Source organism: Triturus cristatus, chromosome 5_2 (genome assembly GCF_964204655.1).
Source record: "Triturus cristatus chromosome 5_2, aTriCri1.1, whole genome shotgun sequence".
Classification (NCBI taxonomy): Eukaryota; Metazoa; Chordata; class Amphibia; order Caudata; family Salamandridae; genus Triturus; species Triturus cristatus.
The window spans coordinates 356,167,300-356,185,699 of record NC_140588.1 but is presented as its reverse complement, the minus strand read 5'-3'; the positions used below and the strand labels follow the sequence as shown (position 1 = coordinate 356,185,699).

The 18,400-nt window shown below is 45.8% G+C and overlaps 1 protein-coding gene across 2 annotated transcripts in view; it reads left to right on the top strand.

The window, feature by feature from the left end:
* The window catches only part of FAM217A (family with sequence similarity 217 member A), a 77,297-nt gene that overhangs the window by 28,510 nt on the left and 30,387 nt on the right, over window positions 1–18,400 (top strand). Inside the window, exons 1-2 of one of the 2 annotated variants that reach the window (XM_085606605.1) lie at window positions 7,796–8,002; window positions 12,277–12,342. In XM_085606605.1, the coding sequence (XP_085462731.1) occupies window positions 12,304–12,342 (39 nt within the window). In that variant the 5' untranslated portion in view covers window positions 7,796–8,002; window positions 12,277–12,303. Of the gene's footprint in view, window positions 1–7,795; window positions 8,003–12,276; window positions 12,343–18,400 lie in introns of those variants that run through there. The other variant, XM_085606604.1, reaches the window with a different exon arrangement.

The following is an 18,400-nucleotide window of genomic DNA, read 5'->3' as shown; positions in this document are numbered from 1 at the left end:
TCTGTGTATCTCTCTGAGACAAAGTGAGCACGAGTGACTGAGCGAAAAGTATCGCACTGTTTCCACGATCCTGAGGGATCAGAGTTGTCATGTTCGATAGTTGCCAAAAAACTATTCTCTCCTTGATAAGAGGGGTTTCTAGTGGCACTGTGAGCTAGCTGGTATACAGGCTAACATACCCGGTGGGGGTGTCTAGAATCAGTCCGGCCACCAATCCTACAGTGTATGTTGTCTTAACACGCAGATCCTATATAGGTTTATAGGAACTACACAACATCTGCTGAGGTTTTTGTTCCATTGGTTTTATTTGAGCTTTGTGGTATTACATTTAACAATTGATGTTGTATGATTATTTAATTAATTGCTACAATTTGGATGATTTTTTTATAATGTTTTTAATTATATATACTGTTTTGCATTGTGCACTTTTATGGCTCAAATGAGCTGAAATAAAGTTGATTTATTATTATTATTATTATAAGATCACGTAAACCTGGGGAAATGCCAAATCCTTACTCCTCCTGAGATGAGGCGTAAAAAGGAGAAGTATCTTTATTTCTCCTCGTTTTTCCCTTTTTCTATGTGTGCTGCATTCTTCAGCACACATAGAAAGAGAAAAACGCATCTTAGGATTTGTTTTGGTGCCCCTTCCTGCACAAAAGCAATCCTTCCGACAACACAGGCACCCTTGAAAAATGGTGCAAGGGTGCACGTGTCGGCGCTAGGCTGCAGAGCTGGTGCCAGAGCAGGGAGAAAGGACAGGAATGCACATTATTTTATAAATATGGTGCATTCCTGCCCTTTCACATTCCATACACTGTGAGTTTATTTTACCAGGCACTTGACTACCCAGCACTTTTGAAGAATGAGAGGAAGGTGCTGTCTTATGAGGAGAGACTCCTACCAGACAAGCCATTGCCTAGACATACCCATAATTAGTCAACACTTCATTTAATTTAACAACTGCCATGACATTTCAGTATTCAAGGATCAGAGGAGACACTCCAAAAACATCACCTCGACTCCTGAAGCGCAAAGGAGTTCAAAAACAAGCCTAGGGGATGCAGCGATGGCGGTGAGTTGTTTAGAAACACTGGATCACAGCGGAAAGCAAGTCTTGTAGTGTTAATTGCTGGACACTGAATGGTGCTACTTATTACACATCCCTCAAAAAATGCTTAATATGACAGGAGAGGTATATATTTTTGGAAATTCAATGTGTAACTCATTTACACCACATGTTCATCCTATAGAGTTAATGGGAGGTCTTCATCCATACAGAGTACTGGAGAAGATGCTGCAGATCTTCAAATGGTGTAGCCGCAGGTAAGTAGTCAAGGAGATAGTATTCCAAGTTGAAAACTCGAGGGAACTGAAGGGACCAAGGAAAACAAAAAACATTGCTGCAAAGGAGGATCAGGTGCAAACTAAGCGTAGGAAATAAACAGCACAGTCTCCACATCTGATTGTTGCCTTCAATGTTGCTGCGCTGCAGTCTTGAAACAGAACTCGTTGTCCACCATCCTAGATTGGGACAGCGCTGCAGAAGTGTAAACATTGGCGACCATTCCCCTTTGGGAGCAACACCAATGACTATGACTAACATTTTTACTCCTTCAGATTATTAACTGGACTATACCTTTGTCTTTAACATTTACTGTGACTATCGCGCTAATTGTTGAAGGGTAATGCTGTCATGTGAGGGTAACACAAGTTACTTTACTTAAGGTTAATTGAAATTGTATTTATACCAAGTAGAAGAAACTTAAGAAACCTTCAGATTTTTTTTTAATACAAGCTAAAGTGTTTTTTTGCAAATTCTGGTGAATTCATTTTTATTTTGCAGGTGTTTGTAAAAAACGTTATAAAACATTAATGCTTCAAAAGATGTCTGCCTGAGTATCCTTTATGTCCCAGCAGCCTTTATCGATTGCAGGCTTTAACTAGCTACAGACAAACCTTTATTTGAAGGCCTCATATGACAACAGCGACAAACCGACGGATCAGCAGATCAACTACAGTCCAATATGCAGCACTTAACTAGATGATTTTGAGTGATTTCAGCTAGGTGGCATTTCTAAGTCACAGACCCTGATATTTCTCGAAGATGCATTGTTCAAACGAGATTGGGCGTTGATCGCCTGGAAATTCACCAAATATTGGCTGATTTTCTTAATCAATACTGCAAAAAAGATTGTGAATGCATTGCTGAAACAGAAGTGATAGATTTCAAGACAGAATCCAAAAAACTCTGTCATACATTGCAAGAGAGGCACTACCCTACGATAGCGATAGATAAGGCACAAAATAGAGCACTGAATTGTAACTGGGATACCTTATTGGAATTCGGTGAGAGGTCTGATGTGAAGAGCATTATTTGTGTTAAAACCTTTAGCACGGCATCCAACAGAGTGAAATGTATCATCACAAGGAATAGGCACATTTTGAACTTCAATGGTTTGGATTTACAGAAACCTGTGTTCTCCTTCAAGAAGAGTGCCAGTATCAGAGATTTACTGGTACACATGAGGCGATAACATCAGGGTCCGAATCAGCAGCCGAGACTATGAGATCTCCCACGAGTAACTGGCCACACAACGTGTGGCTCATGCGGGGTATGCTCAGTGACAAGTACCACAAAGTCAGTTGACGTGGGCCTGGGGTACCCATGGATCCAGACTAAACAAAGGAATGAAAAATGTCCTAGCTATCGTAACGGAAAGTTTCAATTCTAATAAGGACTCGGAGGCGAGGATTATGCTATTCTTTCTTCACTTTATTGAATAGCAGCCATTTGTAGTCAACCAAAACAAACTACTATTCCCATGAACCATTGGGAATAACAAAGAAACAATAGAGAATCCTAGTCTAGAGTGTCCATGTTCTGCACCAATCACAGGCTCCCAATGTGTAGATAGTCCCTTGTCTCTGCCCATTCCTCCTCTTTCGTCGCTCGGTCAGCCACCGGACACCTAAAGGATCTTGTTTGTTGGAATCGCCTGCAAGGAGTAAACGCATAAAATCAGCGACAGTAATGGCTAAGGATTACTTCTGTGGAAGGAAGCATTTCAATATGTAACCAAACTGTCCAATCAAGCAGGTAAGAAACAACTTTACTTAATCCAATACGAGGGAGGGGAAGACAGCAAGGAACTTGTACCCTGGGTGGGATAATCCTCGCCTCCGAGTCCTTAATAGAATTGAAACTTTCCATTACGATAGCTAGGAAATTTTTCATTCTATGTCAGGACCAGAGGAGAGGATTATGCTCGTTTAAAGCTTACTCACCACCAAGTGAGCCATGTCGATAACCGGTTTGAAATAAAACCGCTTAAAAGTAGAGTCTGAAGCGTTCTGAATGTCTTCTAGGCGAGCTCCCAGGGTAAATGCTTTGGAGGCCATCGCCCCTCTCGCAGAATGTGCTCAAAAACGCACGCAAGTCGATCCAGGCTTCGTGCATCACCCATCTCACCCACCGAGCAATTGTGGGAGACGACACAGCCTTATGAGGCTTCTTGAAGGAAATGAGCAATTGACGTTCTCCCAGAGGCCGGAACTCCTCTGACATCTCTTCTTATGCCTTGAAGCAAGCAAGCACGCACAATTTAGGGGAATCTGGAAACGCGGGATACGAAATGGACTTTGTACCACACTTAGTGCACCTACGGATAGTAAAGGTAACCCCCGTAGGGGAAAAGATTCTACCCAAGACATCCAGCGCTCTAACATCTGAGACCCGCCTGCAAGAGATCAGACAAAGCAACATAGCCAATTTTGCAGAAAGCTCCTTCCTAGAAAGGAATCTATTCGGCTGCCAGGAAAGCAGCTAATTCAGTTCCCTATTGACATCCCATAGTTGGGAGTAACGAGGCTCAGGGGGCACTGACAGACAGATGCCACAAAGCAAACGACAGACCAAGGGATGCTCCCCCGCAGGCGAGCCATCAACCATGGAATGCCCAGCAGAAATAGCGGAGCAAAAGTTATTGACGGTCCGATAGGCCAAACCCTCTTCTGCCAGAGAGGCCAAGAAATTTAAAATAGAGGTCACATCCGCTGCCACGGGATTGACACTCCATCGCATACACCGACACCATCGATCACAGGATGATCGGTATCTTTTGACGGTGCTGTCAGCCCAGGCTCTAGCCATGAACGCTGCAGCTGGCTCCGAAAGGCCCGCGACCGCCCATCGTCCCATGTAATCTGCCAGGCCATGAGGGTCAGAGATCCCTGTTTGATAAGAGGATGAGGATTCCCTGTCGGATCGAGGAGAAGAGTCGGAAACAGGGGGAGTGGGATTGGAAAATCCCAAGAAAGTTCCAGAAGAACTGGAAACCAGACTTGCGACCTCCAAATCGGCGAGATGAGCACCACGTCCGCTTTCTGACGCCTCACCTGGGATGTCACTCGCGTGATCATGGCAAACGGGGGAAAGGCATAACCCGCTTCCTCCCCCCAATTCTGCAGGAATGCATCTGACTTCTCCGCCAGGGGATCTGGCCGCCAGCTGAAGAAACGGGGAAGCTGGTGATCCAGGCGGGAGGCATAAAGGTCCACTGAAAAGGGCCCCCAGAGGCTCTGGAGGTCTGCAAACACTCTCGGTGAAGCTTCCAGAGACTCCTGTTGTGGAAATGCCACGACTGGAAGTCCGCCACTCGGTTGTCCTGGCCCGGAAGGTACTCCGCTGTGACCGAGACCCGGTGATCCAGGCAGTACTGCCAAAAATTCGCTGCTAGATCGGAGAGGGCCTTTGAGCGCGCGCCCCCTAGATGGTTGATGTACCGGACCGCCAACACATTGTCCATTCTGGTGAGGACGCAGGACTGTATCGAGTCCTTGGTCCAGCACTGGATCGCGAACGAGCCCGCCAAAAGCTCTGAACAATTGATGTGTAACTTCTGCTCCGACGGAGACCACACACCTCCTGTGGCAAACTCGCCGCACCGCGCACCCCAGCTGGACCTTCTCGCGTCGGACCGTATAACCATATCTGGTGTGGATCCGAAAATGGCTCGTCCCATCCACGCCTCCATGTGCGAAAGCCACCACGAAGCTCCTCTCTGGCGACCACTGAAAGAGCCAGCTTGTGGGAATAAGAAAGGCCTTTGCGCAAGTGCGCCGTCTTGAGACACTGAAGGGCTCTGTAATGGAGCGGGCCCGGAAAAATCGCCTGAATGGAGGCAGACAGAAGACCGATAATGCGAGCAAGCTGTCTGAGAGAGATCTGAGACTGGGATAGAGACCTCCGAATCTCGTGACGAATCTTCATCACCTTGCGCGAGGGAAGGCTCAGGGTGGACGCCACAGAGTCTATCGTGAAGCAGAGGAACAGGACCGTTTGAGACAGGGTCGACTTGGCCTCGTTGCCGCGAGAGCGTTCAAGGGTCTTGCGCCATCAGAAGAATGTCGTCTTGGTAGACAATGAGTCTCATGCCTGACGTCCGCAACCGTTCGATGACCAGCGAAGGACCTTGGTGAAGCACCAAGGAGCGGAGGACAGGCCAAAGGGCAGAGTGGTGAACTCGTAAGTCTCGCCCTTCCAGGAGAACTGCAGAAACCGATGGTGAGGCGGGAAAACCAGGATCGTTAGATAGGCGTCCTTGAGGTTGAGGCGCGCCATCCAATCGTTGGGCCGAAAAACATCGCGCAACAGATGGATGCCCTCCATCTTGAAGTGGCGATAGACTAACCACTTGTTGAACTCGTGCAGATTTATTACCGGCCGCTTTCCCCCGTCTGGTTTGTCCATTAAGAAAAGGAGTTGCTGATAAACCCGTGAGGGTGGAGCAATGTTAGAGCAATAAACCCCTTGTCCAGGAGAGATTGCACCTCTTGGTCGACCAACGCAGTGTCTGCAGCGGAAAAACAGAGCGGACGGGGAGGCATGGATTGCGAAGGGGTCCCGAGAAACTCTATGCGGAAACCCTGCACCGTCTGCAGGACCCATGCGTCCACAGTGATGGAACTCCAGGTCAGGAAAAAACGCGCCAGACGGCCCCCCACTTTTAGAAGGGAAGAAGGGGGAACACTCACCGGAAGAACTGGAGATGCCACCTCCTCTGCCTCCTCTGTTCTTGCCTCTTCGGCCTCGGGTGGGATAAAAGTTGCCGAAGCGGGCCTGGTCTTGGTACTGCTCGTTACGGGAGCCTTGTCCCCTGTGTTAGTTGGGACGGCCGGACGTGCGGCCCCTTCCTCGTCCGGCCCCTCGGAAAACCCGAGGGTGAAACACCTTTCTGATAGAGGACTGCGCCCAGTCCAGAGAGGTAAAGGTATTAACAAACCTCCCCAACTCCTTTATAAATGGTTCTCCAAAGAGGCCCCCCTGTGCCACAGCGCCCGCCTCCGAATCGGCCAGGTCCTCCAACTTCGGGTCTACTTTGATCAGAAGGGACCGGCGCCGTTCCGTGGATATAGCACAGTTTGCATTAACCAAGAACACCACCACACGCTGAGCCCACTAGGACAGATGTTCAGGAGAGATGAGGGACACGGAAGCCTTGGTTTCCTCTGCCATGTCTAAGATCTTAGTAGCCTTTTTAGGATCTTTGATAAACTTCTGAAGGAAGGTGGCCATTATCGGGTCGATGTCGGGTGTAGCGGCCACCTCCTCCTCCAGGGAGAGACGAGGACATTCTGCCCTAAGACAATTCTGAGTCGCAGGTTCAAGCGGGCCCACATATTGGGCGACCTTATCCGAGGGGGCGAGTCGGAGAAACGCGGATGTAGAACATCATCAGAATCCAACATATCCGCACAAAGATTCTGTGCATCCGAGGAAGGGTCTGGGTGAGAAGGGCGCCAAGGCCGTTAGGGGCCGGCAACATCATCATCATCACCTTGGTCATCATCCCTGCCAGGAACTGGGGGCATCGAAGGGGTAGCGGGGGGGACCAATTGCAGGACAGTACTGGCAAGGAATGCCTGTTTGAGGCGATCAAAAGCATCACTGTCTACGCCAGCAGATTTGGCACGCTTCGCCGGAGGCTGAGAGTCCATCGGAGGGACGGAAGAAGGAGGGGCGGTAGAAAAGCCTTGTGAAGCTTTAGCCAGGCGATCGCAGGCTTGATCTATTTTACGCACCAACCTCTGTTCAAGAGGAGTCATAGCCTGTTCCACTGCTTTGAGGATGGACGCATCTACAGCATCATAGAAATCATCATCCCATTGAAGGGCTGCCAGGGGGTCTTGCTCCTACTGGTCATCCTCATAAACATTATCTTGGTATTCCGCCATGGTATCACTAACCACCAGGGGAAGCTGAGCAGGGATCGGGTGAGGGAGTATACCTCAACCAAGAAAGGGGGCTGGGTGACAGCCTAATAAAGCGGGCAATGCACACAATTACAAGGGCTCAGCCCTGGACCCCAACAGCCCTGGTGCCAATTAATTAAAAGAGCAGCCAGCAGCAAAAAACGGGTCCCCAGCAGACTCTATCTGCAGTACTGACTCCTCAAAGGGGAGCATTTTTGGCCTAAACAATACGGACCCCCAATCAAACAGCAAGAATGCTGACCACTGCCTAACAGGAGGTACTGACCTGTATGCACAGGCGTTCAGGGGGCGTAAGCAAGCACAACCGCACGGGAGGAAAGCTCCCGCGGAAGAAACAGGGATAATTCCCCACTAATTAAGCAGACCCAGGTCAGGGGTGTCTCAGCAGGCAAGTACAGACCAGACTCGCGCAGCAGCGGTGCTCCGGATTCAGACGCATTGTCTGGAATGCGCAGAATCTGGAGCACGCACGTCGCATCAAACGTGCGACCCAAGCGCCCTCTAACGAGGCGGCGCCGTCACCCCGGGTCGCAGGCACCACAGAACACGGCCGCTAGGGAGCTCAGACGTTCCCACGGCTGAACGCAAGCCGCCGAGAAGCGGTGGACTCGCAACAAAGAAATAAATTAGAAAACCAAGCACAACTCAATAATCAAATCGGAAACACACGGCGAGCGCGCAATTCCTGACTCGCGTGCCGCCCGAACACCGAAACGGCTATAAAACGGTACGGCGCTACGCACCTTAAGAAACAAGCACAATGAGCAAAGCAATAAACAAGCGCAACAAGCAAAACACAATGCGCTGCAGTAGAGTAAATCACAGTAAATACGAGTCAATATTATATAACAGAATGAGAAAAAATGTTGGACTTATCTTGGCTGCAAGCAGTGAAGAAAGAGGAGGAATGGGGCAGAGACAAGGGACTACCTACACATTGGGAGCCTGTGATTGGTGCAAAACATGGACACTCTAGACTAGGACTCTCTATTGTTTCTTTGTTATTACCTATGGTTCATGGGAATAGTAGTTTGTTTTAGTTTACTACAAATGGCTGCTATTCAATAAAGTGAAGAAAGAATAGCATAATCCTCGCCTCCGGTCCTGACATAGAATTGTAATTCAGAGAACGTGATTTATTTGATCCCGTGCCCATGTAATCTCCTCTACATAGGCATCACGACTAATCCTTTATGGTTTAAGGAGTAGCGTGCTACTCTCCAAAAAGCACTTTCACGCCTTGTTAGGGGTAGTAAGCGTTATATAAATGTAATTACAATACAATGACGACTCGCTAGATTAAGATCAGAATTATGGAGCACAGAAGTTACATCAAGTGCCAGAAAGCTATGACCAAATTCACAACACACTTCCTAGAAAAGAATCATACTGTCAATGACATCTACTGGACAGTATTGGATAAGCCCAATATTCCCAATACCATCAAGGAAATTAAGAACTTCCTATTGTCATGGGTACAGAAGTGGATCTATTGGATCCGCAGTCATGAGATTGGTCTTAATGATTATATTGTATGGCACCAACTCAGCAGACTTTAAATCATGAGGGAGCGCCTCATATGAACCAGAACAGATGGAGAGAGACAATTTCTGCCTGGGAGGCAGGGCTAATAGGGGAAAAGGGTAGCACCACATTTTACAGACCCCTAGGTCTTTTGTATAGACAGGGTAGATGGATTTCATCTCCGTAGGTTGAAGTAAACTGAAGGCACACTAACAACCCCTGAGTATGTTTAGTCAAATAGACCCTCTCGCTATATGGAGATAGAGATAACTCCCAGAGCCACTGGATTTAGGAGGTAGGTTGGGAGTACCTACATTTTTCCAGCTTCAGGGGTAACATGGGACACACTGACATCCAACATATACAGGTAAAAACATACAACCTATTTCACAATCGGGAATTCCCCCTACTTGCTTTATTTAAAAAAAAAAAACTAGACTTAAAATTACTACGTGCTTTATCAGCAAGTGGTTCTCTTTTTATATTCTTTTGGGGTTTTATATTGTTCAGGGCCTCTTTCCAAGACAGTGGCAATTTATTAGCCCTTGCCGGTTGTAGGTCCCACACCACTGTAGGGAGACCATGTGACCGGAGTCCCAGATCACATGACTGGCAAGGAGCGGATGTAACAGGGGTAAAGAGAGAAGCCAGCACCTACAAGGTGAGGCGAGCGGCACATTGAGGTGGCGTCATACCCTTGAGGACATGAATACGTCTCTGTAATGGAGCACGGGGCTCACAAAAGGTTGTACTAAATGCGTATGGGGGATGCTTGAGCCCGAGAGGAGTGAGGGGAAACCCGCAGATTTTAAATACCTGATAAATGGGCTAGTGACCCTGGGTGGGGTTATGGAATAAGCATCATTTAACATCTCACATGACGAGATATGATTTCTGATTGGAATGTATGTCATTACATCGCATACCAAAACCATGCGTGCCATTACAACGCGGGTATTACTACGCGATGTCAATGACAACGACATGCCATTACATCGCAACCTTTTACCACGAGTATGCTTTTACCACGCATGCCATTACAACGCAAAGGCATGCGTGGTAAAGCTACACTAGTAGTTAAAGTTTGCAAGGTAAGTGACACTTCACTACCCCTGCACAACCCTCCCCCGACCCCCAGTCCTCTCCCTACAATAACACTACACTACCCTGTACAACCCCCCGACACTACCCTAAAACACTACACTACACAAACACTACAACACCACACTAAACCCTAAAATACTACACTACACAAACACTGCAACACTACCTCAAAACCTAAAACACTACACAAACACTACAACACTACCCTAAACCCTAAAACACTACACTACACAAACACTACAACACTACCCTAAACCCTAAAACACTACACTGCACAAACAGTACAACACTACCCTAAAACCTAAAACGCTACACAAACACTACACCACTACCATAAACCCTAAAACACTACACTACACAAACACTACAACACTACCCTAAACCCTAAAACACTACACAAACACTACAACACTACCCTAAACCCTAAAACACTACACTACACAAACACTACAACACTACCCTAAACCCTAAAACACTACACAAACAAACACTACAACACTACCCTAAACACTAAAACACTACACACACTACAACACTACCCTAAACCCTAAAACACTACACAAACACTACAACACTACACTAAACCCTGAACCACTACACAACACAAACACTACAACACTACCCCTAGCAAGACCCAATACACTACCCAAACACCACTACACTACCCTAAACCCTAAAACACTACAACACTACCCTAAACCACTACCCACACTACTCCCACCCCAAGCACAATCAGCCTTACCTCTCTTTCCTCGTGGTTCCTCTCCAGCGTCGCCGTCTCTGCTCCTGGTTCCTGCTTCCTGCTTCACATCGAGGGGCGGTGCACGTCATTGTGAGGAAACGGAAGAGCCTCTGTTTCCTCACAACGAGGTGGATCGGCATAACATCGCATGCGTTGTAACAGCGCATGCGATGTAAAAACACGAGTAATGGCTACGCGTTGTTACATCGCATGCATTGTTACGCTTGCGATGTAATGGCATTGTGGAGAAACAGCCGCGTGGTAATGGCTGTTTCCCATCTGATTGTCGCCTCTGTGTGTATACAGTGTGTGACTACAGGGAGACGCACCAGATCACACACTAGATCCAGAGGTGGGCTTATGAGACTTGGTAAGCGTTTTTTCACGTTGCATTTGTCCCTCCCTATATCTATAATTTTATCATCACTTTAGGGTGTGGCTTGATTGTGGTTTCAGAGTATTTATATTCACAATTATCATTGCATGAAGTAAACAAGAGAATTAGCAGTATGTTCATGCCTTGGAAAAATAGAGCAATGACCATTGCAAAGGCAACCAACATTGAGTGGGTTATCAGGGTTTTAACTGAGGATGAGTGTTGGGTACTTTGAGGAAAATGCATTGTTTGTTTATCTGTGTCATGTACAATTGTAGGAGTTGTTTGTCTATTTGTGTCATATGTCATTGCAGGAGTATCTGCAGTGTGATTACAGAAAATACCATAGTTGGTTATCTCTCTCTACTGGAAGTTCAGGATAGGGTAGTAGTGTCGTTGTGGGATCTGTAGTCCTGAATAAGGCCTATTGGGACAAATTTACGGTGGCCAAAACATGTAGACGTTTTTGCAAATATGAGGGATGAAGAGGTAATAACTCCCCGCTTATCATCACCGTCCTTTATATATTTTTTTAATCCTAGCAAGGAAATCCAAGAATAAAGGTACTTAGGGATTTTCCCAAGCCAGCTTTCATTACTGTTTTGTTGGAATCCTGCACAGTAAGATGCTTGAACATATGTGTATGTATTGTCTTCCCCTTCCCTTTGCTCCATCCCAGGTGTTGGTCTGTGCACGGATGTCGTTAGCAAGCCCGATGATGAAGCATGCCATGTAATGCATACCACTCATTTTTGATTATTTTATGGCCTCATTTTCCTTTTTATGTGTTTCAGGTTAATGATCTAGGAGGGTGGATTAGGAGAGGTACATCTTACCCCTTTGTTTTGTGTTTAATGGTATTAGGGTTATGTCATCCTCCACATGCTTGTTTGCTGTAATCTGATGTGCAGGAGAAGGCCCTTGTAAGCGACAGATACGTTTTTGATACTGCAAGTACAGTAGACATGGAATAGAGCGAGGGCACTTCTGCAGGGGCAACATATATGCAGCAGGGTTGGTACATTGGGCCAGTGTACTAAAGATCATGTGATTACCCTGACCCAAACTGCTTCAATAATGGGGGTGATGATATGAAATGCTAAAGTAGCATTTTATTTTGAGCAATGGACGTTACCCATGAGAACGATTATCATTTTGAATCGTCATTTTATTTAAATTCTAGCACTGTTGCATAATTACATCTGGTTAATCCTGTCTTTGGCACAAATAACTGAATGTTTTCTCTGTGTTGCAGGCCAGATGTAAGATTCCAGTGGACCAGATGGAAAACCTTCACCTATCAAAACACAAACATATCCAGGTAGATGTGGCCAATTATTTGCTGTGTACACTCAACTGACTTTCAAACAGTACTTGTTCCCTTATAGACAGTTGGCATTACAAATATTATTAGAACAGTGGTTATTTATCAAGCACATTTAGCCTATGTTTTTCATTAGGCTTGGAGGTTTGGTGCAATGTTATGGTGCTACCAAGTGGTGACAAGTGGTGGCTGGACTATTAGTGTGTTCTCCACCTTCAAGCTTTCACTCATGGAGAATGTTACCGAAGCTGAGAGCCTGATTTGAGCTCATCCACTACGGCAATGCCTATTTCTGAAGCGCACCCTGCATGCAAGGCAGGATAGGGGAACCAAAAGCAGACCAGCAAAAAAAAGCTCAAACCAGCCCTGCTCTCTTCCTCTCCTATAGCTATCTCTCACTTTTCATCCATCCATTTTATCTCTCTTCCCCTGTCCTCTCGCTCACAGATCTCTTTCTCTACATCTACCTCCCACACCCTCTCGCTCTCTCTTGAAGGCCCTGCCCCGTCCCCCTGGAGCTGAGGAAAGTAACTAAGGCAATGGAAGCAGCCCTGGGCCTCCAAAGGGAAACATCCTTTACCCCACAGTCTCAACAACGACCAGACTTTACAGCACAGTCGATACCCCGACTGCGATGTTACCACGCGTTACTTTAAACCACAAGTCCTTCCAATGACTTGCTGTAGGGGGCGCGTTGTTGGACTGGTGCTGGATTTTGAAGTCCAACACCTTCCCTACTGTTGCATAGACTGGACTTGGAACAATAATGTATACTATTCCAAACTCCAGCATCCCCTAAAGCAAGTCGTTGTAACAACTTCAATGGTAAAGTAAAATGTGGTAACGTCCCAGTCAGGGTAGTGACTGCATTGTAAAGGCATACGGGTTAAATGCGTGCAGGGTTCCATCGTACAACCCTCCAAAAAGTAGCCTCCAATTGCTCCAGCCCACTGGGGAAATGCCAGGTGGAAGAAAAGGCCAGTCCAGCCCTGCTTATGAGGCAAGTGGAGCCGCTGCGCATAGAACCTTCTCGGTTGAAGTGCACATTAAACAAACGGCTTCCAGCTTTCCCTGCAAAAAAGTTGGTGCAAACACAAGTCTTGATGCAGGCTAAGACTACTCCAGATTCCATCCTTCTCTTCTCCTGTTAGGCTGAAACCATTTGTCAGTCCATGCATTTTACAGAAGAGGCATGGATCAGAATGGGACAACGAGAGGACAGCTTCCACTTGTCCTTCCTGTTGTGCTGTTCCTAAGACTGAGCAGAGCTAATGGACACTTGGTACCAAAGCTTATGTATGACCTGCAGCAGAAGGTGATCTGGGCAGTGGATGGGTGTGTGGGCCCGAGGATCTTTGCAACAGTCTTCAGGTGTAATCATTAAATAACCCTCTCCACTGGTCATATGGACCTTTGTTCATCGGCAAGGAGAAATTAAAAGGAGCAATCTTATACTTCAAATATCATTAACAGTGAAATTCATTTTGGTCTAGAGAGTTGGTGTGAGTTAAAGGGTTTTATTAACAATTCTAATAAAATTCAATCTGTTTTAATCAGTAGTATTAGTCTTTATTAATAGTGATTACAAATTAAAATAATCCATCAGTTTTTATTTCAAAACATGATAAAATACCAAATTAGTGAAGTTTACAAATAAAATACAGATGATACAGCAAGCCTGTTCCATAAAGGATTTTCTCTAATCTACACTAAGGATTAGAATGACAATTTCACAATTAAGCCAATGAAAGGTCTCAGTTCAGAAACTCACTAAAGTCTTTAGATGAGAGAATAAAATGCATGAGCAAGAAGCTTTTGCACTTAAGCAATAAAGAAATGATCAAGCTGGAAAGTATTCTCAGCTATAAATCAGCAGACATCTTCTGAAAAGAGAAGAGTTCTAATGGGGATCACTCCTGAAGAGATGTAACCCTGAGAATCTCAGGAAAAGAGTACTCGGGAGAGAGAAAGAGAGACCTAACCAACTCCAAGTACAGACACTAATATAAATGTAATAAAGTACAAGGTGAAACAATTGATGCATTCTCCATTCATGGCATCCAATCACATTTCAGCAAACCCCTGGGAGCAGGTAAACTCCCTATTTTCTCACGTCTTCACAATAGACCATGGGGACAAGTCCTTGAAAAGATTCTTCATCTGCATCTTGAGGTTCAAACAGTTCTTCCCACGAGTCACTTCCTGCCATCTCCTCCCGGTGAGAACCTCATTATCAGTTGTCTAATACATAACAAATGCCCATTCTCTAACTAACAGAAGGCTTCTGGAAAGTTACAGCATCTGCAGTGGAGGAGAAAAAAATATCTTGTGCAAAAGAAAAGTTCAATGTGAAACGCAGGCCTTTCAATGCTAATGTATAAATCAGTGTTAATATAGCATCAGTAGTTGGGCTAACATATGTCAGTACATTATTATTTCTTTTTATATACCTGTAATACCTAAATATGGGTGCCTAATACGAAAATTGTATTTTCCAACTTATGTTAGTTTACATAGACTTTTATACTTTCTATGCAAATTTGTTTTTATTTACAAAATGACAAAAATTAGCTCCGGCATGGGTGAAAAGCCTGTGTGTGTGTACATACATACTTATGCTTGTGTTTCCAGTGAATTGGTGTGGGAGAGTCTGCCAGTTAGTGTATGTTGATGAAAGCTATATTTCTCAGACCAGTTTACCCTGCAATAATCATGGTGATTGTATACCATTCACCCCACACACTAGTCATAAATGGCAGTATAGTGGCCCTAGCGTAAAGTGTGCCCATCCTTGACATATTGTGGGCATTCTTTTGCATAATTGTGGCTGTCATTGGTATATTGGAGGTCTTGACAAAATGGTGCCCTTACTTGCTATATTGTGGGCATTCTTTCTGTCACATGGGCTTTTTCTGGCATCCTGGTACCCATTCTTCACATACCTGTGCCTATCCATTAGGTGATGGTGGCTCTCATATAAAATTACTCATAGTTGACATATTAAAAACATTCTATACATATTTGTTGCTCCTCACAGCACAGTATTGACCTTGGAAAGTAGTTCATGTTCAGAATCCTTGACATTATTCTGGCTATCCCTTCACACTGCCGGTGGAAATCTCTGCCTTATGGGATTATACATATGAATGAAAGGCAAATTCTGTCCATATGTGGCAGTACTGCATGTGAGTGCTGAATGGCAATTACTCTCTTGTGTTTGTGGACCAAACATGTATTTGCATAGAATCAAAAACATCTTAGGGTAAAAATAAACTTTTTATGAAAATGAGGAGCTTTTGTACTGAATCTATTTATCCAAAATGAAAAGTTTGTAAACTTTTTATTTGATAGCAAAGAGGAAATGGCAAGCTAATGTGTGGCGACAAAGGTACGGTGTTCCATAAAAATATTTCAACCTGATATATGAGTAATAATTGATGCTGAGTTTGGGTGACATATTAAATCCCACCATGTACAGCTTATGTCCCTTGGGATAAGGCTACCAAGATGACTGTGGTTTTCACAGCTGTAAATAGATTGGTATGGACAGTGGCGGCTGCCACCAACAGGTACGGGGTGGGCAGGAGTAGACATATAAATAAAATTACTTACCTGGCTGCCAGCCACTGTCTCCGTCGAGCTCCATCCTCTTCTTCTTCCTGCCATAAGCAGGAAGCACACACAGGCTCCCCTAAGCCAATCACAATGCTGTTGTCACCAAGACAGCAGCGTTGTGATTGGTCTGAGCGCTCTGCTTTGGTGCTCAGATGGGGACTATGAGCCTGTGCATGTTCTCCACAAATGGCTGTACAATACAGCTAGTGGGGAACATGCAAAGTGTGCATAACTGTTTGGCCGGCCCCAGATGGCCGGCCAAACTGTCATGCACACTTAAATGCCCGAACCACTCCTCCCCTGCTGGCTGTGACTACAGCTTAGTCATGCCCTGCAATTCTCCCTCAGTAACGAAAACTAAAAGTATAATAACTGTGAGTTATCGTTTTATTTTTCCTTTTTCCACTGCTCAAAGAGCAGTGGGGCAGCGCTCCTCCACCTTAGCGGAGGAGCCGCCTCTGGGTATGGAGCTGTTATCTTCCTGTAGCCAATGAGACAGGACATTTTTCAAGTTCCTGGATCCCAGAGATCAGTGAAGATTTATATATGTTAAAGGGTTAGCGCAAGCATAAGGAATCCTCAGGTACACATTCCTGGACCGTTTCTCAGAAAATCTGGACTCAGGTTGTTAGCCCTCTTCCGTTGTCAGGCGAGTGGGTCAGCTAAAAAGACATTCACAAGGGGAACTTTGCAGTGACTGCATGATATGGGAAAAGAGGCTACATCTGAACTGTGGCATTGTTAGAAAGGGGGTTTCTGATTGACTAAGGTATGCACCTAAGCCAGGCAAAACACACCACTCTAGTGAGGGTAAAGGAGTTACACACCCAAGATAGTCCCTGCTCGTCCCCTTTGTAGCTTGGCAGAGCAGTCAGGCTTATCCCAGAGGCAATATGTAAAGTGTTTGCACAACACACACACCAGTGACACAATAAATACAGCAAAAAAGAGACTCCAAACAGGATTATATAAAAATATCTCATATATTGTGTATAACGCACAGACCAAAAATGACATAAACCATAAATCACTTTGCCAACTAGTCAATTGTCATAATATCACAGTTAGTGCAAAAAGGTAAAGACTTATATGTTACACACGTCATAGAAATACCATACACCATCACTGTACATATTATGCAGGTCCTGAGATGATACTCGTTATCCTGTCATTGCAAGGTATAAAACGACATACATCGTAAATCAGGGTACAATCATGAAGCAGTTTATGACACGTTATATGAATCACCCACCACATGTCACCAATACATCACCACACACATGCAGTATGTGGTGAGTAAAAACACATAATCACCAAAAACACATAGGATGCAGCGCACCTACTACATGTTAGACAGTAAATAAGGCACCAAACACAGGGCATAACCGCACCTGCTTGCCAATCACTTTCAATACGGTAACTTTACTTGTTTCCCTGAATGCAGCCGGTTCCTGGTCAGAGAGTGGCCTGAGGTCTCACCCCGTAAGACCACAACATAGAAACAGGTGCCCCGAAAGTATGTCTCCCAGGATAAGTGGGGGCACACACCCACACTGCCCAATCCAGTTGGGAGACTACTGCAGTGAAAAAGAAACAGGTCACGGCCCCTCAGGACTGGGAAACCAATGTGGGGAGATACAGAGCTGATGGCCAAACTCCCCTTTGGCCCTACCGCTCCTAAATTGGATTAGGCCGTCTCAATCTGCTTGGCGACCTCTCATCCCGAGCCTACGCCGTCTCCCTTGGCGTACATTTGAATCCTGGAGGAGGCGCCGAGCAAACGTGGTTTGTGTATCCAGGCTGCCCCTGGTTACCAGGCAATGATTCTTCGTTATAGTAAGATGGCGCTGACGTTGCGGTGGACTTCTCTGTTGCCCCAGCATCAAGTCTGGTGTGGGTTGTAGGTTCAGTCCTTTGTCCTCAGTGTAGCCCATGCAAGAACAGCTGCCGAGTTACGGGGAGAGCGCCCGACCACACTACCATAAAAGCACTCTATCCTTAGAAAGGCAGGAAGGCCCACGCTGCTCACATAACTGAGGGGGCCAAATGTCACGCTCACCACCCGCTCCACTTCAGGGAAAGATCAATGAAGCATAAAGCGCTCACCACACACTTCGCTTGTGGCCAAGAACCAGAGGAATAAAGCGCTCACCAGTGCTACGTTTTCACAAACCCAGGTAATGCCACAAAACCCTGGTATATCATTGGGAGCACCAAGCAGGAATAGGTGCAGCAGGCCAGCACACAGAGTCCTTATAGGGAAGCAGGCAGTCCTTCTTGCAGCCCACCAGGCCACAGGTCAGCACAACAGACAAAGGAGTTCAATGGGGGTTCCTAGTGGCAGCATAATAGTTCCTTTGGCAAGGTGCAGTCTGTAGATCCAGCAACGTCTGGTTACAAGTCCCATGCAGTGTCTAAAATCATGGGGTCAGAGCCCCTC